Source organism: Lissotriton vulgaris, chromosome 5, assembly GCF_964263255.1.
Source record: "Lissotriton vulgaris chromosome 5, aLisVul1.2, whole genome shotgun sequence".
Lineage (NCBI taxonomy): Eukaryota > Metazoa > Chordata > Amphibia > Caudata > Salamandridae > Lissotriton > Lissotriton vulgaris.
This window is the reverse complement of record NC_141693.1, coordinates 300,158,416-300,182,673: the sequence shown is the minus strand read 5'-3', so window position 1 is coordinate 300,182,673 and position 24,258 is coordinate 300,158,416. Positions and strand designations below refer to the sequence as shown.

General features: G+C 42.9%; 1 protein-coding gene across 1 annotated transcript in view; it reads left to right on the top strand.

Moving 5' to 3' along the window:
- The first annotated feature begins 3,979 nt into the window (after window positions 1-3,979).
- Window positions 3,980-24,258, top strand: part of LOC147710769 (taste receptor type 1 member 2-like) — a 104,238-nt gene continuing 83,959 nt past the window's right edge. The window contains exons 1-2 of the mRNA XM_086919387.1: window positions 3,980-4,158; window positions 9,083-9,380. Coding sequence (XP_086775513.1) covers window positions 3,980-4,158; window positions 9,083-9,380 — 477 coding nt within the window. The remainder of the gene's footprint in view (window positions 4,159-9,082; window positions 9,381-24,258) is intronic.

The following is a 24,258-nucleotide window of genomic DNA, read 5'->3' as shown; positions in this document are numbered from 1 at the left end:
GCCCGGATGGTGTAGCAATGAATCTACATATATTTTTAACTCTGGCTTGACAATGCAACGGCCAGACTGGGTAGCGAACCTAGCCCTGACAGAATAGTTTAAACTAAAGCTACGCTAATACTTTAGTGGACACATCCGTCTTTAAGGAAGGCGCATTTATCATGTGGAGGACAAAAGAAAAGTAACTGAGACCTCGAAACAATAAGGGAGTGGAAGGATGAAAAATAATGAAACAGGAAAAAAAAAACAAGCAGTGGCTCTGTGTTGAGTAATGTAGTCTTTTTAACCCTTTCGATGCTCATGACGAGCTCAGCTCGTCATGATGCACAGTTGAGCTGTGCTGATGACGAGCTGAGCTCGTCATAAATAAAGTAATAAAGCAATTTCCAGCACAGGGGGGGGAAAACGCCTAGCAGCCAAGGTGTTAAACCATACTGCTCACGGTTCACAGGATATAAGCAATACACCGTGGTCACCGTGATACTGGTCCCCCCCAGGGATCTGTAGTAGTGCTTAAAGTTTCAGTAAAAAACACTCTTGATTTCTGAATAATAAGTATAAAAGTGTTAAGGTAGCCATGTTGTTCTACTTACATTTCATATGCTTTACTTAATCTTGCATCCATATGAGGGTTTGCTTTTTCCAGGAAGGTACTTTTTTCCAGGCAGCATATCACTCTTGTGCATAATATGTAACAGGGCACAACTGGGTTGTAGCTGAAGGCAGTGTGGGTGTCTCAGTGGGTTAGTATGGTGTTCATTGGGGGATGTGGCACTACGCCAGAGCTGCCGAATTTCGTTCTGGGGAACCAGGTTCAGCCTTCATGAACAGTCCACCAGACCACTCCTGGAGTGCCTCTGACTTCGTTCTGTTTCTTTACTTTTTGTGACTGTTGGTCCTGCGGGAAAACATTTTCAATTTATGTTGCCTTGTTTACTGGGAGCATTGCTTTTATTTTCCTTTAGTGTAATAGGCTGGCTGGTGAAGTGCACTTCCCATAGTGTGCAGTCACTTCAATTTGCCTTTAGGTGACTACCTGGCTTGATGGTGGTTTTCTATTTGATTTCATGTAACTCCTTGTCTTGACGAGTGCATTGGTTTTAGTTTGTTTGAGGTAACTGCTTCACATGCTGGTTTCATCACACAGCTGACACCCACCCTGAGAAAGCCAGAGCTGCCCTGTTGGTGGTATCCACACCAGTGCGCTTAGGTTCCTTACAGCTCCTTCACTTGAAGTGGGTTACCACCTACCCGTTACTTTTTGTATCCTGCTCGTACCAAGTAAGATCCAGACCCAGACCAGTCCCCACAGTTGCTCCGGATTAAGGGACATTGTCATGTCATCTCAGGCGCGATGTAAAGACTGCCAGTGAGCTGAGGACTCTTTTGGCTCAAGAACCAACTAGCTGGAGACCCTTGTGGTTGTTTAAAGATTTAAGATCAGCCTGTAACTCAGTCTTGAGCTGGGTGGGTGACCTCGATTACAAAGTGGCTGTGCCAGATGTCCCATTATGACCCCTTTTGCCTGTCTCCCCTTCAGACGCAGAGGGCATAAAACTGGGGGGTGCTCAACCGTGCCAAAAAACTGAGGGGTGACCCTAAGAGCACTGCTGCCATCCAATCAGGGGTGGGATGCTTTGGTGTGCTGGTCTGGTTTTCTGGGTGCATTGGCTCAAGTTTTTCCCATGTAATTGATTGGGTGTCTTGGTAAGTTGCTTTTATGTGAATGTCTGACTTATGACTATGACTGCGCATTCCTTTCAGTGTGCACTTGCTTCAGTTTACTTTTTGAGTCACTGTCTAGTTTGCTGGATGTATTGCTTTCATTTTTCTTTCATTAAACTGTTTGACTTGCTTGGTGCTTTTATGTTGGTGCCTGCAGTGTACTCTTCTTCAGTTTAAATGTATGTGACTGGCCTGTTGACTAGCACCCTGCTTTCAAAGTGAAAGTTCACAGGTTCACACTTGCTTTAGTTTACTTTTGTATGGTTGACTGCATGCACTTTTTTGCTGGATGCATTGCTTTAAGTTACTACTTGATGCATTGCTTTCAGTTTGCTTTCAAGTAATTGCCTCTCATTTTCCTAATGCTTTGTGAAGGCTGTTTCCCAACTGCTGTGCAACTTCTTTTACTCTTAGAGCTGAGATTTTCATGAAAGTCTTATAGTCTGAATTCAGCACCTAAGCGTAATAGGACGAAATGTATGAAGCTCCGTGGTTATACTGAATAAGCAGCTACCTATGTTATGCCATCTATTAATGTAATAACTGCACTTTCACAATTGCTTTATTAACCTTCCTGCTTTCTCAAATTTGCTTGAAAATGCACGATTTTTCTTCTTTTTTTTCAAAATTTTCTTGGGGGGTTCGGGCTCGCTTGCTGCGCTCGCTCGCTACGGTGCTGTATGCAAATAACTTTGCACCGCGGCCCTACCACTTTGAAATGTCACCCACCGCCCCTGGTAGATTATAGTTTGGGCACGGGTTCACGACTGCACTGGGAACAGCATATTCACTGTAGACCAGGTCATGCACAGGAACCCTTTTGTGAACTCCAGGTGGGTGTAAATGAGGTATGTTATGCTGTGAACGTACTTTCATGACTAGGCCCAAATGCTTGGTTGCCAGTGGTGGCTGAACACGTCATATCACGTCATCAGGGAGAGGATGTGGTCTCACCTCTTGGCTGCCAGCTTTGGAGCTGGAAAACCAAGATTCGAGCCTCGGGTCGACTCCACATCCAGTGATTCTGTGCAAATCACTTACTCTACCCCTGCCTACCCATTTTTTTTTATTTTTTAAAATGAGTGTGTCCTTGTATAACGTAACTGGTGCTCATGTAAAGAGCTCCAAAACCTTCGGGTCGAGTTCGCGCAATATAAATCTGCAAAAAATATATATATCATAGTACAATATACTAAAGCTTGTTAAGTGCTATTAAAATCTGACTCCTTGGCTCAGATCGCCAGGTACTTTCCTAAACTGCAAGAAGCCAGTTTTGTTTTCAGGGTGTCCACAGTTGGGATGCTTTGGAACAAGCCCAGTCAGTTTTTCCAAGCTTTTCGGTGCTGGGTCAGCAGATAAGGATCTGGCACAGAACGACTTGACGCAGCCATTAGAGAATGTGCTGCACTGAACGGCGTGACGCACTGCTGCGGGTGATGCTGACGCAGAATGTCGTCGTGCACCACTGTAAGGCAGCGCCGTCTCCTTTACTTCTCGGGGCGAAACGACGTCACGTGTTGCGATCCTCCTTTGATGGCCTCTTGCACCTGCTGTAAGTAAGAGGCTGGGTACCAGGCTGTTTGCTAACATTCAAACCTCTCTCTCAGAGCAGCGTGGAAATATGCAAATCGGTTTCTTATGTACAAGACCGTTTGCATATATAGCACATTATTTACTGAGGTTCAAGATTTGTGGAAATGTAATCTAGGGACAGAAAGCTCACCAGTCAGAGAAAGAAAGAGACAGACACACAGGGGTCAGAGCGTGGAAATGAATAAAAAGGAAGAAGAGTGACAAGAAAGAGAAGACAGAGAAGAGAAGAAAGAGAAGAGGCAGAGAAAGAAACCGCAAGAAGGTAGAGCAAGAGAAGCGAGAGAGAAAGGAGATGGGAAAATTGCAAACGTTGAGAGGCTGAGAATTAAAAGGAGAGAGTGGAGAGGAAGAAACTATAAGAGAAAAATATAACAGAAATAATAAAAAGATATATATTTGAAAGGAACAGAAAAGTTCAACACGAAGAAAGAAAAAAAGTAGGAAAAAAGAAAAGAGAGAAAACCGAAAATTGAAGAGGGAGAAGGGGATAAAATAAAGCTGTAGAGGACTAAATAACAGAAAAAGAAAAAGGCTAGACCGAGAGAGTGATTGAGAGAAAGAAGAACAGAATTAGGCAAGAGGCAGAGGAGGCTGAGAAGGTGAGGGGGGAGAAAATAGCTTTGGCATTTTGAAGGTCCATCAACTTTTAGGCCCTGGGACGATGCTCACCTTCTTCCTTTTGCTGTGTATGGCTCCTGAGTTTCTGCATTGCCAACAGATGGGAAGCGGCTCAGACTTTGTGACCCATGGAGACTTTAACATCGGTGGACTCTTCACGTTCCATGCTCCCACTGCCAGCATCCCGCCCCGTAGCACACCTGTGGTGGAGAACTGCGGCAGGTAGGTGTGCAATGTGGAGAATTGTGCGACGTATCCGTATCATTGAAGGTAGTTTTAGCCTATGTCAGCACTGAACCGAAGTGGATACCTGGGAGATCGCCATCGTAAGCTAGGAATGTTTTGGCAGCTTACGCAAAGAAATTTTATGCTGTTCGATTAGATTTTAAACATGGATAGATACAATGGGCACATGCTTGAAGAAGAAAATAGCTACTGTTAGCAGTAATGTAGGGTTGATAACACAAATGTTGCTGTTGCATCCACTCCTGAAAAAGCTGGTTTAAATTTTGATGTTCTCGACAACTACCATCTGATCTTCAATGTTCCCTTACTAGGTAACATTTTGAAAATTTGGTGTTTGTCCAGTAAGAGGGTTACCTGGTTTCATCTTTCAATGTTAGAACATTAAATAATGTACTGAGTCATGTGTCAGAGTCTGGCCTAGCTTGTGTGGCAGATTGTCTGGGGAAGTATCCCATTCCCCGTTGTGTCCTGTTGGGTCAGTCAGCGGTCTTCGATAATACTGATCATAGTGTGCCTTTGTGACAGACTATCCAGAGTCTTGATTCATTCTTGCTGCACAGAACCCAACATGGAACCATACATTAATTGCTGTCTCATACAGGGTATGCCTAGTTGTAGGATCCTGGGTCCTGCCTTGAAGAATCACAGGTTGGCCATAATGATGCATGGTGGTGCAGGCAAAAATCTACAAAGGGTTTAAAAAATCTGCTGTTTTTGATACTGGCATTTTAACATGTCTAAGAAGCAATGGCTTCATATCTTTGATAATGTTGGATCTAACGGATAGATCTTTTGACTGTGCCCTTTGCCCTGCAGCAAATATGTACTTTAAGCAGGTCTCTTGGTCACAGGACATGGGTGCAGTCTGTACCCTCTGCCTTATGCCCACTGGAAGCGGCTGCTGGAAACATTACCTCATGGTTCTTTACGTAGCTGTACTGCACAGGACATTTACCCAACAAGGTAGCACTTACTAATTAACCAGATGAAAGTGCTCCAGTTGGGTAGACCCTTTTGGCAAAACTGGGGACTCTTCTGGGAATAAATGAGGTGCCAGTCTGGCCCAGGTGCACATTTCACAGAATTTAAACCTCAACAGGAAGCACTTAAAAATATAAACATAGTAAGTGACCCAGTTGAAGTTTCACTTTCATAGAGTCAAAACAGTCATAATGCCTTGGAGAAGGCAAATCTAATGTGTTTTCTCTTGTATTGCACATTGAAGAACAATATGAAATCCTTAATGGAGGGGAATGCATCATTGATCTAATGGAGCACAAACTGTTCTGTAGTGACTGTGACAAATGTTTTTTTGTCATCTCATGAGAGCAGAGTCCATGGTTCACCCTTTTACATACCCTAAGTATTCAAATGCCCAAAACCCATAATACTACTCACAGGTACACACACACACTCACAGACCCACACAGCCACTCACACACCCACTAACAGATCCATAGCACCAATCACAAACCCAGTTACAGACCTACACAGGCACTCACTAACCCACTCACAGGCATACGCAGGCACTCACACACCCACTCACAAAGCCACACCTGCAGTCACAGACCCATAGTGCCACTCACAAACCCAGTCATAGACCCACACAGGCACTCACACACCAACTCACAGATCCATACAGCCATTTACACATCCACTCACAGACCTATACAACCACTAACACGCATTATTAAGTTTGCAGGTTACAGTTAGGAAATAAAATGTAAAAACACTTAGAAATTCACTGAAGAAAATAAAGGTTACAGGGATGTTATAGTTAGGAAATAGAATTTTAAAAACCATGGAAATTCACTGAAGAATTCAAAGGTTACAGGGATATTATAGTTAGGCTCAGAATTCACTTGTACATAACCATAGAAATTCAGCAGTTATAGAACCCTGAGCTAACTATAACTTATGCCCCAGCAATGCACTGCTTATGACCTCACATGTAACATCATTCATGGCATGGTCAGTGACATCACTGATGCCATCATCCACAGAACTACTCACACACCCACACCATAGAATGTCTCATACACCCAATCCCACTCCCACATAAACACTCACATACCCATTCATAGACCCATACAAGCGCTCACATACCCAGCCACTGATTCTTAGAGCCACTCACACATCCACTGACCCATACAGCCACTCACACAACCACTAACTCACCCATACAGCCACCCATGCACCAGTCACTGACCAATACAGCCACTCACACATCCAGTCATACAGACACTTACACAGCCACTCACACACTGAGTCAGTCACCCATACAGCTACTTAAACACCATCTCACTCACTTATAAAGACACTCACACAGCCACTCACTCATCCATACAGTTATTCACACACCCACTCACCTATACATATACTAGCACATGTACTCACTCACCTATATGGTCACTGACACAAGCTCACACTCACTTATATAGCCACTCTCATATTTATTCACTCGCCCATACAGCCACTCACACACACCATCACTCACATATACAGTCTCTGACATTCCCACAGCCATTCACTTGTAAATGTAAATGTACATGTATTTATATAGCGCAAATCACCGACCCGGTATCTAAGCGCTTGCTTAGGGAACCCGTCCTGGTATTCCCCTGTGAGATAACCCCGGCAGGGTATCCACAAGGTGAAAGCCAGGCATCCCGCCGCGAGGGGTCATTGTGGAGATTAAGCAAGCTATTGCCCAGAGTCGCAGAGTGTGAACCCATGAATCGAGTAGGCACCGGATCGAGAATTGTCGAGTCCGTGGACATTTAAGGACTCAAGACCCCACCGAGCCGGGAATTGAACCCTGGTCCCGGGCTGACCTCTGCTTCCAGGTCTGCCTCCTCTAACCAGTGAGCCACACTTCTCCGCACACTTATGCATACTGCTACTCATACACCCATTTACATACTAGGATAGCCACTCACTCACCCAAACAACCACTCACACACCCATAGAGCCACTTAAACACCTACTCACACATGGATACACACCATCAGACAGCCACTCACATAATATATGTTAAAAGTAGTATCACTAATTAGTAGTACACCTAGTACACTAATTTAACTTTTTGTAGCAGCTTAGTATATACGTTTAACACTCATAAACGCTTAGGAAACACATGCACTCACTGGAGTCCCCCTGGGACCTAGCAAGGGCAAAAAAACATAAAAAATATATTTTGCCAAGAAATCGTGACGGAGTTGCGAATCCACAGCTAAAATAAAAAGTTTAAAAGGTGCGGGCTACCTCTCTTTTTAAAAGGTTTGCCTCAGAGTGGGCCAGGTCCTGGGGGCTTATTTTTGTTTAAATAAGCGAAGGGGGTGCTTGAGGTCCCCCTCCAATGGCCAAACTTGGCCCATGCACCGCCACCTCCCCAGGGCTGGCCAAGTCTTATGCAAAATGGTGGAGGGCTGCACGGCCTGTGACTATTAGAGCCCTGAGGACCACCACCTACCCGGGGCTTTATGAGGAAAAAGGAGGGGGTGTGTGGACCCTCCCCTCTATTGCTCGCATGTACCCTGGAGACCACCACCTCCCCGGGGCCATGTAAATAATAGGGAGGTGGTGGTCCCGGCCTGTGCATTGTAAAGAAGGAGGGCAATGCGCTTCCCTTTCTGGACCAATTTAATAGCCCTGGGGGCAGCCACCCCCAGTTCATAGCAGTTGGCTCTCATTTGAAGGGCGCTAACAGCTCCCACCACGTGAGAGCAAACATAACTCTGCTTCCAGCAAGTGGAAGCTGTAAAACCACTCCTGCTTGCTGGAGGCAGAGTTGTCATCTGTTTCCCTGCCTGCTGTCATGCAGGCAGGGAAACAGATGAAACTATTGTTCCCTTGTGTAGGGAGCTGCATTTTTAGTAGCTCCTTGCATGCAGGAGCAATGCTGGCTCCTGCAGGAGGGAGGGAGCTGGCTGGGGCCTAGAGAAACTCACTAAAAAACCAAAGGTTACATGGACGTTATAGTTAGGAAATAGAATAAAAAAATATCTTAGAAATTCACTGAAAAAACACAGGTTACAGGGACGTTATAGTTAGGCTCAGATTTCACTTGTACAAAACCATTGAAATTCAGCAGCTATGTTTACCTGAGCTAATTATAATATACGCCCCCGCAACACACTACTTATGACCTCACATATTACATCACTCATGACATAGTCAGTGAAATCACTGATGACATCATCCACAGAACCACTTACAACCCCATAAATATATGTATGTTCTGGCTCAAACACACAAAACAACTGAAATTTGCCAATTATGGTGTGTGTATGCATACAATGCACACCTTTATTCCAGTACCAATTGTAATTCAGTGTTTTGTTCATGGCAGATGTGATTTGTAAAGCATAGCCATTACTGGTGTAATGGTGTGAATGCACATCAATAGCACATGGTCACGACATTACACCAGGGATGACTTTGTACAATCGGTTGATAAACATCCTCTGATGAAGAGCAGGACCCCAGAATGCAGTTGGGCCTGGCTTTACAAATGAATGTATTAAGTAGAGCCAATGGATAAGGATATAAATGGATGGAGAGAAAAGGATGATTTATTGAAGAAAACACTTGGCATACTTACACTTTTTTTTAACGCTTTCTATACTTTGTGAAAGAAGTTCTAACTGGCCAATTGAAAGTTGTGTGAGAAGAGTTGCACCTTTTTAAAAGAAGGCACAACACCAACATTGTTCTAATTGAGCCCCATGCTGCAGGCAGCAGTTCTCTCCTGCACTGAAGTGTGGTATAGTATTTGCAATTAAACACTGACCAGTGTATAGAGTGTGCACTAGAAACCCTTAACTCAAGATATCAAAAAATATCATAAATTCTGGACCAGCCCGCAATGCCATATTTGACCCATCACTGTCTTCCTCAGTTTGCAGGTCAATCTGCCGGGCTTCCGCTATTTTCAAGCAATGAGATTTGCCATCCAAGAAATCAACAACTCCAGCTCCCTCCTGCCTGGCATCACCCTAGGCTACACAACCTATGACTCCTGCTACATCTACAACAACATCCATCCTGCTCTCGATTTCATCTCCAGGGATGGGGCTATCAACCTGCAGAACCATTATGCTGACTACGTGCCCAGGGTCATCTCTGTCATAGGCCCAGACAGCACCGACGCTGCAGTGGCCACTGCCTCCATCTTCAACATGCTCCTTCTTCCTCAGGTAGGCAACTCGTTTGCAGTGTATTGATGGAGGCCAAAGGAGGCCCTCCATATGTGAAAAGTGAAACTGGTCCAACCAGGTGGGTCTCTTCTTTGTCAGCGGACATAAATATTGTGTCCTATATATTGCTAACAAAAAATATTGCACCTTTGGATGTGATAATGGAAAATGTATACCCAATGGGATGATATCTTGTGCATGATATTTTATTTAGGATACAATATTTATGTCAGATTACATTTCTATAGACCATATTCTGACAAAAATCCATCAAAGGGATGGCACCACTGAGGCATTTTATTTTCTGTCACATTTTCTAATTTAGAAAGCACTTTCATGCACTGTACATATACTATATAAACGGTTACAATAAAATAAAGCACAGAATTATAATGGTATGAATCATCGTGAGGCAAACAGCAGTGAAGAGGAAGGATTCCTTTAGAGAGAACTGAACAAAATAAATGAGTCAAACTCAGCGGAAAAAGAGGGACATTCACATGTTTAGGCGCTGAAAGAAGGAAAGCTGAGACTAGATACACCCAGGAGAAGCTTGGTAGCCCCTTTGACTGCTGTTGGAATTGTAAAATACAGAAACTCACAGGATTCAATGGGCCCCTCGAGCCCTGGTTCCACTGTCCCTGCTGCACCTATGTGAGCTACGCCCACTGCATGCAGGTCACAGGTAGGTATTGAGATGTACACATGCAAGGCAGATATGAAGGGGTCTGACCCGTAAACATTTATAAACAATACAAACAAACACAATTTAAGATGAGCAAGAAGTTTAAAGATCAGTCTAATGGGGAAATTAAAATCGATTCTAGAAGGAGCGGATCAATCGGTGAAGAGGGCATAAACAACCTCTGGCGTTTTGAAGATCGGTACTCTGAACCTAGTACATTCCTTTATTATGGGGAGAATACCACTCAAGCTGTGAAAAGGATTGATACATGCCCTATCACTTGCTGTTCCTTGCATATATTACAGTTCCTGTACCCGGTTGTTCCGTGCGGATGGTATTATTTTCAATGTCTATCTAGTCCAGGCGTGACATCAATTCCACCAACCAGGAATTGGTCTATTTTTGCTTATTCCCCAGATCTACTTAGTTTCCACCCTGTTGACACGAGGACCGAGTTCGCAGATTATCATTTTGCGCACATTATAGAAAGATTGAGCTGCTGCTACAGGAATGACCATTCACCCTCTTTTTTTGACCACGCTTACATTGTGATTCATATTAGACTGAGTTTTTCGTCGACCTACAACGTGGACTCCTCGTGTTTGGGATTAGCATGTCCTGGGTTCACCCCTAAATATTCGTTGTTTCTTGCCCTGACAAAGTCCCCTTGGGGACGAAACGCGTTGTCTGAGGCCTTTTAACGATTTCTAATAATAAAGGAACTTTTTCCGAATAACCTCATTGCTACAAACTTTTTTTTGGTGCACCATCCTTCACCCATGCAGAATTATAATTTTATTAGGGAGAAAAGATGAGAAAGTGGTGATTTATTCGACTGTTTAATAGCTGGAATCGACAGCTTAATTCATAAATAACCTAAGCAGAAATGGAAAACATGGAGTCAAAAATAACACCCAAGTTATACATTGAGGTGTAGTGTGCTGAGGTCGGTCTGGCCTGCGTGTCGTTTCCTGAGTGCAGCCGGGGGGATCATCAGCAGTCGGGGCAGAAGCTGCCTGCTCAAGCAAGAAGTAGAGCAAATCTGAATCAAGACACTATGTCTTGTTCCACAGTATTTGGGTCTGTATGAATACCAATGCACACACTACTAAGATCTTGTATTTAAGAATATGAGGACTTCACAAAGGAGCATGGCGGTAGGACGCCTGTGCTTTATTCGGTCCTGGAATCTTGCTGAGCAGTGTAAAAGAGGTAGGGGCAGAGACTGAAGCAGGAAGAGGTGAAGTCTGACGAGGCGGTAGAATTCAAGGTCCAACCCTCTCTTCCTGTTGTTGAGGTGCCCTTATTTCGTGCTGGTGGACCACTCTAAGGGGCCTGGAGCTTCTTTTCCCCAGTGTAAGAGTTGTAGAAAAAGTATTAGGAGTGTCCCCCCCCCCGTTCAAAATAATTTTTTCATGTGTTCTTTTATTTGTAATGAACTATTCAATATTCCAACAATAATTAAGTGTACCACTTGATATGAACAGCCGAAACGTGTTTCGTCAGTACGACAACACGAGGACGAGTGGGGGATAGGACCCAGGACTAGATGTAACAGGCCAGGACAATATCCTTTAGAAGAGATTTGAGCAACAACAAATGATATCAATGAGCCTTGAGAAAGCCCCAGGATCAATAGCCACAGGGGCGAAACACGTGTCAGCTGTTTGTATATCAAGTGGTACACTTCATTATTGTTGGAATATTAAATAATGCATCGAAAAATAAAGGAACAAGTGAAAAACAACGAAAGGAATGCACTCTGATTTATTTTGAATTGGAGGACACTCACTAATCCTTTTTTCAGGAGCCTGAAGACACTACAGAGGCAAACTTCAGGTCAAGATGCAGCATAGACTAGAACAGCTGACTCGATGGAATACAGGTAGAGAGAATGTGAGGTCACCAGAAACTGAACTGGACAGAATCAGCTACAGTTGGTGCAGAACTATATAGTTTTGATTGGCCAGTCGAAAGACATCTAAAGTACCCGAGGTTTTCTGGGAGGGAGGTTTGAGCTACTCTATAATGTTAACATGTATGTTCTTGTCATGTGCAACATAAATTGAATTTTAACCTTTTACATGATAGCAACAAAGGATTGTCGACAGTACAACTATTTATCGTTTGCCATTTGGACTGCTTGGCCTTTAATTTTTAATGACCAGGGCCAAGTTAAGGTACAGAAGTGGAAAAATTGAAAAGAAAGACAGTTCTGGAGCACAGTAATTCTTACACCCGACGAGAATCTATTACTTATGTCAATTCTAAAACCTGGAACTTTTACTGCAAATATACGTCTTGCTAGAGCTGCACCTAGAGCAATGCATATTTGATGCCGCAGCGACCTCTTGTGACACTGTGCCGGTAATGTCACTTATCTGAACTGAGTAGAAGACTACTAAGGGCGCTGGGAACTCTGCACACCAGCTACCCCCGAATCGATGACGGGAGAATACCAGCATCGTTTTGTAGAAATTATGGAGGGTTTCATAATTTGGCGTTTCTGCTTAAATGTTTTCACACCAACAGTTTCAACGTAATATTGTGTAAACAGCTCTCATAGTGGAACAAGATTCCCTGTATTTTCAAAGTGCTACTGTCTATAATAAAACGTGCAGCTTAGATAATAAATAGTATGAAAGTACATTATATTGTCTGATTAATAAAAATCCTCACAAAATGACATTTTACAGTACGTACAACATTTTCGCATACATTATTCTTATATAGACCATACACAAAAAAAATCAAAGCTAAAATACGTCTACATTTATCACAGCCCACAGTGAACCTTAGCGGTTGGTCCAAAGTGCCAAATGCTTATAACAAAGAACATACTGCAATTCAAATAAAACCTTTGTGCATAAAACAAAATCAAAGGTGAACATAAGATGATTTTTATCCTAGCTCGGAGAAAACCACACAGGTTACATACATCAAAGTAGCAAGTGAATATTACAGAGGGCATACTGCTATTCAATAAAAACCTATATGCACGAACATTCAACAACGTTAAAAACAGAACTACCTGCAAGGAACCATACAGTACTTCAAAGTGCCAAGTTCTTTTAATCAATAGATAAATGCATATTTCAGGGGCCAACTTATATACTTTGGTGAGTTGGGCGCTCGCGACAAGCAATGACATGATGGCGCACTTTACTTTTTAACCACAAGTATTTCTCTGGCCCAGGGTTTCTTGTTTTCAGCGCCCATGCAGATGACCAGTTTGGGGGTCACAGGTCACTGGGTGTCCATTTTTACTCTGTCACGTGTTGTTTTGATGGAGGTGATGTGGGTTCCTGCTTGCATATTCGATGTGATATCTTCTTCAGGGCCAGGTTTCCTGTGAGAGTCCAAGCCAGCTGCTTATTGGTATATGCTATCTGGGTATAAGAGTAGCTGTCATTGAGACTGGATCTCAAAGGGCTCTTCATTTCTCTCCTATTTGCCTTACCTGATTGATTGGCCTCGAATATTATCTAACTGAATGGTTCTGTTGAGGTTCTTTACTTTTGCTATCTTCTGAAGCACTCCACCAAACACAGCTGTCAGGTTACTCCACAATAAGGGTGCATTTCCCAGCTAAAAGCCAGCCCTTGTATTTCCACTTACCAGGCCACTCACATTGACCAACCTGACTCAATCAAAGAGAAGATGCACCCCAGTAAACACAGAGCTCAAATCACATGGCTCTGCAAAGGCATCGTCTAGTCAGAAGCTTAGTTATGTTTCCTGTCTGCAAAGGCAGTTCCAGCAACCACCAAGTTTAGTCAGGTGACCTCTTGAAGGCACTGCCTAGTCAGAAGCCTGTCCACTTTGCATTCATTTCTCCCACAGCACATCTTGGCGAGGACATCGGCTGTGTTAGCTTGTTGGGTGCAGAAATTCCAAATACAGGAACTCCGACCTTCCAAATATGCCATCAAAAATATGTGCTTCACACACAAAATGCCACACCTCATACCTACACTCACACCAGGACCACACAATTAGACACACACACCACCCAACCAATGCCAAGAACCTTATTTTCATCCCTCTCACTAGTAGCATAGACACACCTTCAACAGAACACACAATGCAGCTCATCATTGCAGGCTCACACAGGCATCCGACCAAGTCTTAGATATCCTGATCTCCACAGGCTACAAGATCCAAGGTTTATAAATCATTTAGGATGTGGCCTAATAGCTAGAGTGGGCGGCCTCGAAGCTGGAGAATCGGGTTCGAATTTTGGCATGAAAGCCCACCATCCTCTGTTTCTGGGCAAATCACTTAATCTCTCAGAACAGAAATGAATGTGTCCTTGTGTAACGTAACTGGTGCACTCTGATACCTTCAGGTCCAGTTTACTCTATATAAAACTTTAAATAAATAAGACAGGTGGGGGTCTCGCTGTCATCCTCAAGCCTACCTGGCCTCACGTTGTAGGTAACCCAGCAACCCTTTTCATCATTCAAGATCACCTGCCTCTTTCCACTCTCTTCCTCCCAGGCAGACATCTTGATCTACAGAGTTGCTGGATCTAACATGAATGTCACAGAAGAAATCTCAAACTTAAGTTGAGCATATCCACCCCACCTTCCTCGGTGTCATCAATCCCAATGTAGTGTAGTTCCTATATTCCCAATAGGCTCTGCGCATTGGAATAATATACTCAGCAGTTTAGACGTAGGACTGAAGTCGACTAGGTCTCTACTGACTATATTAGAGTTAAGGTTTGCCAGCTAGCTCAGAGGTCACTAGAAACTTTCTCGAATAAACGAGGAGGAGTTTAACCTCCCTGGATAGACAAGAAGGGATTAGCTTCCGACAACCATATAACATGACAACTTTGCTCCCTCAGAATAAGAGTGTATCTCTAGAGTCGTGTGAAAACAATAGACAGCTATTTCACTCAGTCATTGTGCGTACTTACTTTCACCAGAGTGCAGAGAAAAGAGAGACAGGCGTTTTCAATAAAAGGTGTAATTTATTGAGCAGTCTTCTTTCTCATGCAAGAGAAATGAATTGCCATAATTGCAATACTTAATGTAAAGTAAAGTGCGTACAGTAAAAAGAGTATTATGAAATAATACTGTAAAAGCATTGATATGGTTTCTTAGCCATAAGATACTTTAAAATGGATAAAATATATACATACATATACACACTGACTAACGTACTCAACTGGTGCTTCTAAAATACGCCTACCCTGGTGTACCTGACCTAAGCCTAATACGTGGGAAGGAGTAAGTAAGTAGCAGTTTAAGTTAAGTTGGTTTTGCCAAGAATCTGATTCAGGAATTCTCTTTAAGGGTTTAGTCAGCTCCGTACCTGGGTAATAGAATGCAGGAGGTCTGGTATCTCTCTTTCAGGACTCGATATCCCAGCAGCCCGCGAAGGCGGCTGAGAACACCGGAGCTGGATTTCTCGGCAGGAGAAAAGACAGCGTCTCTCTCAGTGCGTCAAAGAGGAGGGGCAGTGTCCGTGGGCTCTCGCATCAGCTGGGCTCTCGGGCAAGTAGATAGCTGCTCGGCTCCAAAACCACCACTGTGTGTTTGCTTAAGGAAACGTTGGTATATTTATACCTGAAAGGTGCCGAGTTTGACGTAAGGTTTGGACATAAGACGTCAATAAAGATGTAACTAAGAACTGACTGTTCCTTTAGAGTTCGCAGGAGTTTAATGACAAATCAAAACAAAAGCAAATGGGGATTTCCCAGGTTGCTGGAGGTTTGGTGTGTCGAAAGAACTCGTTGTGCTTTCTAGGAATCCAAGGAAGTAGCTTCTGCCGTGCTTTGGACTGCAAGGGCTATTTACTTGAATATGGATCTGATTCCTATGCCATTATAGGGATATTATTGATTATAGCCGTACAAGGGCATAAAATAGCAATATTGTTTCAGGTTCCAAGATAAAACACATCACCCACTCCACGATCTAATGTCCATCATTACTAAAACTAAGCAATAGTAAACATTTAAAGGTGCATGTGTATTCCAACCCACCCCAAAATACATTTTATGCATTCGAAATGGTGTATGCGAAATACACGAAAATGATTATTGGTACTGTACGCTTTTCAAGCAGTGTAATAATTCAGTTAAACAGAAAAGAAGGTCAAGACCATTCCATCACATTATAAATACAGTTGCTGTAAATGTGCTAGAGGCTGAGGTAATGTATTGTCTCTAGAGTTTCCTAAAAATAGAAGCTCTGTTCTTTAAGAATAGTTCTACTTTAAGCAGAGTACATGTGCCAGAAAAAGGTAAATATTTTGGAAGTTTAAAAAAATAATTTCGCTTTCAGGGGAAAAAAATAGTTCCAAATGTTTTCAGTAGCTTTTCTTTATCAAAGCTGAAGGTCGAATTCAGAGTTCAGGGGAACGCTGTGTGCTCGTTGCTTAAAAAAGTTATTCTTTCTGTTCAGGGGAGAACATAATTTCAGACAGACTCGCAAAAAATTGGTCTACGTATTCAGGTGAAAGTTCGATCAAGTTTGAAAGTGCCGCAACAGTGCATTCGTGAGAATGATTGCTATCATCGATGTCAGGATCAGTAATGCTCATTGAAGGTCGTACCTGGGTGATGCTGCTCTCATCTCGTACTTCACTGCCACCTAATCGTAGTGGTGAAGTCTCAACGAATGCCGTCATCAGAATGGGTAGCCGCTGGGGACAACACGATGCATGAGCCGTTACAGGACTTAGCAAAGTATCTGTATCCAATGGTACTGCTGATGGTAGTGTAAGACAGACGTCCAACACGCATTCTTCTCCGCATAGCATACATCGAAGCACAGGTAAGATGCAATTTTGCCAGATCGGTCTGAATGAAAGAAACCAGGTCATATTCAGATCTCTTAGCCGGGCTAATCCAAGGACTTTAGTTATGCGGTCCCGATAACGTATAGCTAGGATCGTTTCTTCCATCGTTGCTGGAGTCTTGTCTGCGACTTGGCTTGCCATATCGGAGCAGAAGGGTCAAAAATAAAATTCCTGCTACGAGTCCCAAAAGTAGTGGTAGGCCGCCAAAGACAGAATGGACAAAATTGGGAAAAATGCCCAGATCTTCTTCGAAGGGTGTTAACAGTCCCGAAAATTTTTTCTTAAATATATGTGGGATACTACTGGCATCAAACATATTTAGGATTTGGCTTAGCATTTCTACGAAATGCGCGAGGCAATTTGTTGATAAAAGGGTATGTATCTCTGCCGTTGTCCTTGCAACTAGAAGATCATACGTTTCTTTAGATGACGTTAAAGGCACGGTTGTCTGTAAAAGAACAGACTTCATTCTGCTTAAAGTATCAATTCGTATAGAAGAGATATTCAAAGAAGGCCAAATCGTCGCCTCCGTATCTGGAGAGCTGTTTGGATATAATACTTGCATACAGCAAGTGACCATGGAACTAACGCTTACGAGATAAGCTTTCCCTGGCACCATGCCACAACAGCTGTGGTCCATTATTAGAATATAGCTCCCGTTAGAAAGCCGTCTAAAGAATGGCTCTATCTGTGTTGCAGGTGTGCCGTGCAGGTGACATGAAAGGTTATTTGAAGTCCCCTCACAGGCCCCATGCAAATTAATACCTTGGCACAGAAGTATACCACTTAGTGAATGTTTACAATTGTTACTACTAAGAAATACATTCAGTTTCCTTTCACTACAACATGTGTGTGTATAAGGCAATTTCCATGATGACTTAATGTACCCTTTACCCAACCTTTCATACTGGCCCACTGGTATATACTCTTGGCAGTATTTAAATTGGAAAGTTGTTATCGGAATTGTAATTATTCCGTGTATTATCCATTGAATGACAGGTCTTTCTGACATTGTCAATGGTAATCTCTCAAGTTTTTCAATGCTCAGAATCGTATAGTCTGCTCCTTTTTGTGCCAAACTGATTTGTTTATCAGTAAGGTTAAAGATAGAGAATTAAGACGTTGTGTTTATCAAACGCCATGGCACGTAGCCTGAACGCAGATTTTGTAACGTCCAGCCTAGCTGTACAATAGAACGTAATTGAGACTGACCGTGTTGTAACAGTAGTAAGTCCTGATCTATTATATCAATAGCAGATGATACAATACTGTCCAGTGAATATATTCTGGAGGACAGAGTCATTAACCCATTGTCCACAACAGAAAGTGATTCTTCCAAATTAATACGATCAATTTCTCGTAATTTTTCTGCTGTCTCAATTTGCATTACTTTCCAAGCTTCGTTGTATGCAGCGTATATACCGGCCGCTATGAAACGTTTTTGACGCTGTTTGCGTGGTCCCATTATGAAATCACGCAAGTCAGCACCGTCTTTAAGTAAAGTCAAGTGTCGCTTAATTTCAGCCAGTGTGGATGTTTGTAGCCATTCAAGGCATAGTTTCCCTACACTGTATGTTGTTACTATCCCTGGATGTTGTCTCTGGGAGTATCTAGGGTCTGGTCTGGTCATTTTGAACCCCTGTTTTTTGTTCAGGAATCTATCTTGACAGTTATTTGTGTCTGTTGGCCAGATCAACCATTTTTTCCAATCAGGATGTGTTCTGTTTTGCTGTAAAATAAGGGATACGTCTATCTCAACATCTGTAGTGGTATTACTATCAGGTATCGGCTTTGGAATAGACGGTTTATTTAAGTCTTAAATCTTAGCTAGGCCAAGACAAGTAGTCTGCTGAATGGTTTCATTCAGAAATATTATTTGTTCGGGGATCATGCAGGCTCTAAATAATGCTTCTAAACCTTGGACCTGCCAATTTTTTGTACCCCAGATGGTTTTTGTTTCAATGTTGTCTTTCCAGAAATCAAAAACAAATGTAATCATTTTTTCATAAAATGTTTCAGAATAAATCAATTTAGTATTTGTCAACATTGCTTTCATCCCTGTCTTATTTCACAGTTTAAAATAAAACGTTTCTGCATCACGTGTGTTAAACCCTGAGAAGTATGGGAATGTCTCATAAAATGTTTTTGAACTGACTTTTGGTGGAGTTGCGCAATGTTCCCATTGATTATACTTAAAAACATCTCTAGGTTGAGCAGATTTATTTAAATAGTGATGTGCAAAGTGGTTGTAACAGTACATTTGTTCATAGTTCGATGAACCCTGTAAATAATCATGTTCTGTAAATTTTGCTGACATTACTAAATCTGGCATCATATTATTTATGCTTTCAAAGTCCCAATCATCAGAGAATGTAGTTGGTTTTACAAAGTCACTTAATGAAACCTTGAATTGATGTAGATATTTCAAGAGTCCAACCAGGCCATAGATTTCGTAATCCGTTTTGTCCCAAGCTACCCCACCGGGTATTGGAATGGCTGTGACATTCACTGATGATAGTTCTCTTTTCTCGATGTGAGATGACTTGTGTGGCTTTAGGACCAAGTTGATGTTCTGACTTGCTGTGTCCATTGTACTGTATTTTCCCTCAATTAATGTTCCCAAACAAAGTACCATGATGAGCCAAAGCAGGAGGAAAAGCACACCTAACACAATCCAAAACTCAATCCATGGAGAAATCAGATAGGTTTCTTTGAGTTGATGAAAAAGTTCAGTTAATTTGTCTTTGAAAGTTTTTGTTATTGGCATTTCTTCAGGTTCGCTTGGATCTTCAGAAAAGTTATCGAAATTGATGAAGTAGCCAGATGCAGTTCTGTCAATTGTTGGAATTGCTTTCGAATTTTCTTTTGCTTTTTCGTTTTTTCTTTCATTAGCATAGTCTGAGGCTACATCGTTGTAGACAGGTGTTTCTTGACGAACTGTTTGTATTTGGGTTTCCAGAGGCACAAGTTCCATGGCTCTGTTACATAGTCCTATTTTATTCACTGCAGGTTTATCAAATGTGATTAGTCTCTCAGTTTGAACCTCTTGGATTGTAGCAAATTTTGGTATTCTGCTATTTCTTGGGAGTCCACTAGGCCTACTACTTATTATTGGCCACATGATTGTGGTTTTACCAGGTCGATGGATACAACTCGGTTCTCCTTTTTACCAGCAAGAGGCGGTAGTACTACTGATCTTGTTCCGCTGACAGCTAAGACAGGTACTGCTTTTCTGTAAGAAGGCCCAAATTCCTTCTTCACCGCGATCTTCTCTCTGACCAGATCCCCAATCTTTAGAATCCAGACAGGCCTTGCTGGGACAGGTGGTTTATCTTCAGTGGCTGTTGGCTGTTGTGTTAACTTTATGTTGCTCAGGTCTTTTCTTGTTTCATTTAAGTCCTGTAAAACAGCCAAACGGTCTTTGATATCAAAGCATTTTCTTTCTACCACTGAAGTGTGACTATCTAAGTCCTGAATATGCATTCTAGTTCCGAACAATAGTTCGTACGGACTGAAACCTTTAAGAGAATTTCTTGGCAAATTGTTAAGACTACGTTGGACACTTGTTAAATGTTGGACTCACCCATCACCCGAACCTAATACCCTCGCCGTTACAGATTGCTTTATGTCCCGTTTTTTTTTCCACAATCCCATTTCCCTCAGGATGGAAGGGACAAGAGTACCGTCATGCAATGCCCATGCTGGTCATGGCCTCCCTATAAGCTCGAGAGCTAAAAGCAGGACCCTGTTCAGAATGTAGCATGCCAATTGCGTATGTGCCGATATAGACTCGCAAATCTTTTATAACAGTTCTGGCGTCAGCCGAGCGCTGGTGTCTGCATTTTTAAGTGAATCTAGTCTTAAAAAGAAATTAATGGGACGCTGGAATTTACTTATAGATAGCCTTATGATAACTACAAGAATGGCCATGGCAATACTCCGGTCCGTTCACTACTGCGATCTCTGTTGCAGTTCGGACAGCTCTTTGCAAATTTGTAATGTTGCAGGCTCATCCCCGGCCACCAGTATTCTGATTGTAATTCTTTCAGAGATTCCTTAATCCCTTGGTGCCTTAGACCCAATCCCATGTGTGCATCCGCTATTAAAAAGATTCTCCTGTTCGTGTTTGGAATTACTCTATCCCCCACTCCAGGGATTCGAGCAAAAGGAACGGAGTTTGCATCAATTATGTATGTATAATTGAGTGGATAGTTCACGGGTAGTGCTGCACAGTCGCCTTTTGAAGGCGTTTTTACTGCAAGCATTGTTTCCCCGTCTATGTATTTTTCTGAACGCTTTTTTCTGGCTAGGGAAGCCGGTTGAGTTGCTTCCGCTGTGGCTGTATTAGCCAATGAATTCCCTGCAACGTGAACGCCATCAGGTTGATGACTCAGTGTATGTATCACGTGAGTCTTTCGTAGTTCTTTCTGCAAAAGAACTACCTGTTCCCAAAGCTTCTTATGCTTTATTGTGGCACCTGTGTGTGTCATCTTTGTAATGGTTTTGAACCCAGCTCTGCAAGTCATTATTGTAAGATTTGATGCAGAAATGCCAATCGCACACTATTAGTGTCGGGAATTCACGATCGGCATTTTCAAGCGCCATCTTTAAAGAGCTGATTTCAGCTCGCTGAGCCGAACAGTTTCTTAATGATTCAGTTTTTGTTATTTTCGGTCTGAATTTACCACAGCGCCAGCGACCTTTAACAATCGCGCATGCTGCATTGTAGGATTTATTATACACATCGTAATGTTGTGCAAATCTGTCCATATAGATTGCACAAGAGTACTGTTGGAGAGGCAGAATTTCGATTGGCAGAGGATATTCTTCTTCATATTTTAGATCTTTCAGTTTTTTCATGTTCGGGTCAAAATATTATGTCACATCTTTTGCAGCAAGAGAATTCTCCCACTGTATCCATTTTGGATCTAATGCCACCGTTTTTAGATTAACTAGGCTTAATAACGCCTCAAGGGCTGATTCTGCTGTAAAAACAGTTATTCTTTTACCTTGGGCTTGGGCTCTTTCTTTTGCTACAATAGTTTGAACCGTATTTACTATATTCTCTGTAAGACCGAATGTTTTTTCAGCTTTTGTGTACAAATGTGATTTGTAAGCTATTGGTACAGTTTCTCCCTCATTAGAGGTCAGGTACGTGAATCCGCATCTTCCTGGGATGACTCTGATTACAAGGTTGCGTGTGTTGTCGCGAGTTTGTAATTTTGTTTTAGCTAACATGTCTGTTTGCAATTATCTCAACATTTCTGTGTGTTTCTGAGTCCAGTTGATTTATTTAAAATCAGGTTTTATTAATTCATAGAGAGGTTTAACCCTCTCTGCATGATTTAGAATGTAAGTTCTTCCGAAATTCAGGAAACCTAGTATTGATTGTAAGTTCTTCTGCGTTTTTGGTGCTTGGAGTACAGCGCACTTCTCTAAAAAGTTGTGTGCTAGGCTTTTGCCTTCCCTTGATATTTCATATCCTAAAAACAGGACAGTTAGATGGGCAATTCGTGACTTTTTAAAGTTGAATTTGTAACCCTCTGCTGCGAACCCAAGTATTATGGTGTTCACTCTTTTCAAGTGAGTATCCAGGTCATCATCTGTGAGATAGATGTCATCGACATACGATAATGCCTCATCATCATATATTTGTAGTAACTCTGTTACCCTTGCTGAGAATACTCCTGGGCAATTCTTGAATCCCTGTGGGAGTCGACAGAAATTTTCTGTGACCCCATTATTGAGAAAGCGGTTAAATACCTGCTTTCAGGTGCAATATTTTGACCATTAGAGATGTATAATGTTGTTTTGTATTTTTTGCGAACGATGTTATTCATTAGTGCTGCACTGTGTGAGTTTTGTACAGCAAATGTCTTGCAACATGAGTTAAGGTGTCTGTAGTCCAAGACTAGACGATATGAATGGAATGGATGAAGATCAGCCGCCTGAAACTGAACTCGGACAAGACGGAAGTCCTCATCCTGGGATCCTCACCCTCCGCCTGGGACGACTCCTGGTGACCCCCCGCCCTCGGCAGCGCACCCAAACCAACAGACCACGCACGCAACCTAGGCTTCATCCTGGACTCCTCCCTCTCCATGACCAGACAAGTCAACGCCGTCTCCTCGTCGTGCTTCAACATCCTGCGCATGCTACGAAAGATCTTCCGGTGGATCCCCACCGAGACCAGGAAGACGGTCACCCAGGCCCTCGTCACCAGCCGTCTGGACTACGGCAACTCCCTCTACGCCGGAACCACCGCCAAACTCCAGAAGAGACTCCAGCGGATCCAGAACGCCTCAGCACGACTCATCCTGGACATCCCCCGTCACAGCCACATCTCCGGACACCTGAGAGACCTGCACTGGCTCCCGGTCAACAAGAGAATCACCTTCCGACTCCTCACCTACGCACACAAAGCCCGACACAACCAAGGCCCAGGATACCTCAACAGCCGCCTCAACTCCTACGCTCCCAAACGCCAGCTTCGATCGACCGGCCACGCCCTCGCCGCCGTCCCCCGCATCCGAAGAGCCACCACAGGGGGACGGTCCTTCTCCTACCTCTCCGCAAAGACATGGAACTCCCTCCCGACCCACCTCCGCCTGACCCAGGACCACCTCGCCTTCAGGAAGCAACTCAAAACCTGGCTGTTCGAGCAGTAGCGGACCCCCCTCCCCTAGCGCCTTGAGACCCTCTGGGTGAGTAGTGCGCTATATAAATGCTCTGATTGATTGATTGATTGATATGAATCGTCTGGTTTGGAGATAGGAAACAAAGGATTGTTCATTTGAGAGGTGCATGTTTCGATCACCCCTTGGTATTCAAGCTGATCTAAGATCTCCCTGACTTGTTTTTTAGCTTCTTGCTTAATTGGGTACTGCCTTTGTGCAGTTGGTTGACATTTTAACTGGATTTTGTGAGGAGGAGAGTCCTCATCCCAACCTACATGATTTTTATATAATGCAGGAGCTTGAGCTACTGCCCATTTTCTTGCATATATGTATTTTCTATGAATTGGAATATGATTTGAGAAGGCAGGCATAATCATTTCTTCGCCACGAGCGCACTCCCTGACAAACTCTGGTGGCCAGTCTTTCTCAGCTAATAGGATGTCATAGCCTTTTGAAAGGTTATCCCAAAACAGACCCCTTACTTTCCTAGTCTTATCTCCCTCTATACGTAATGTTATTTCATATATTTTATGAAGTTTTCTAACTCTGGTATCTGCAGTTTCCACCTGAATGCACTCATTCGTGTCCACTGTCTCCAGATGATTCATCAGGATCTTGCGAGCTATTGTCACTTCTGCTGCGCTGTCTATCATTGTCTGGGCCCACTCTCCGTTTTTCAGCTGTGTCCTCAGTATCCTCGGCA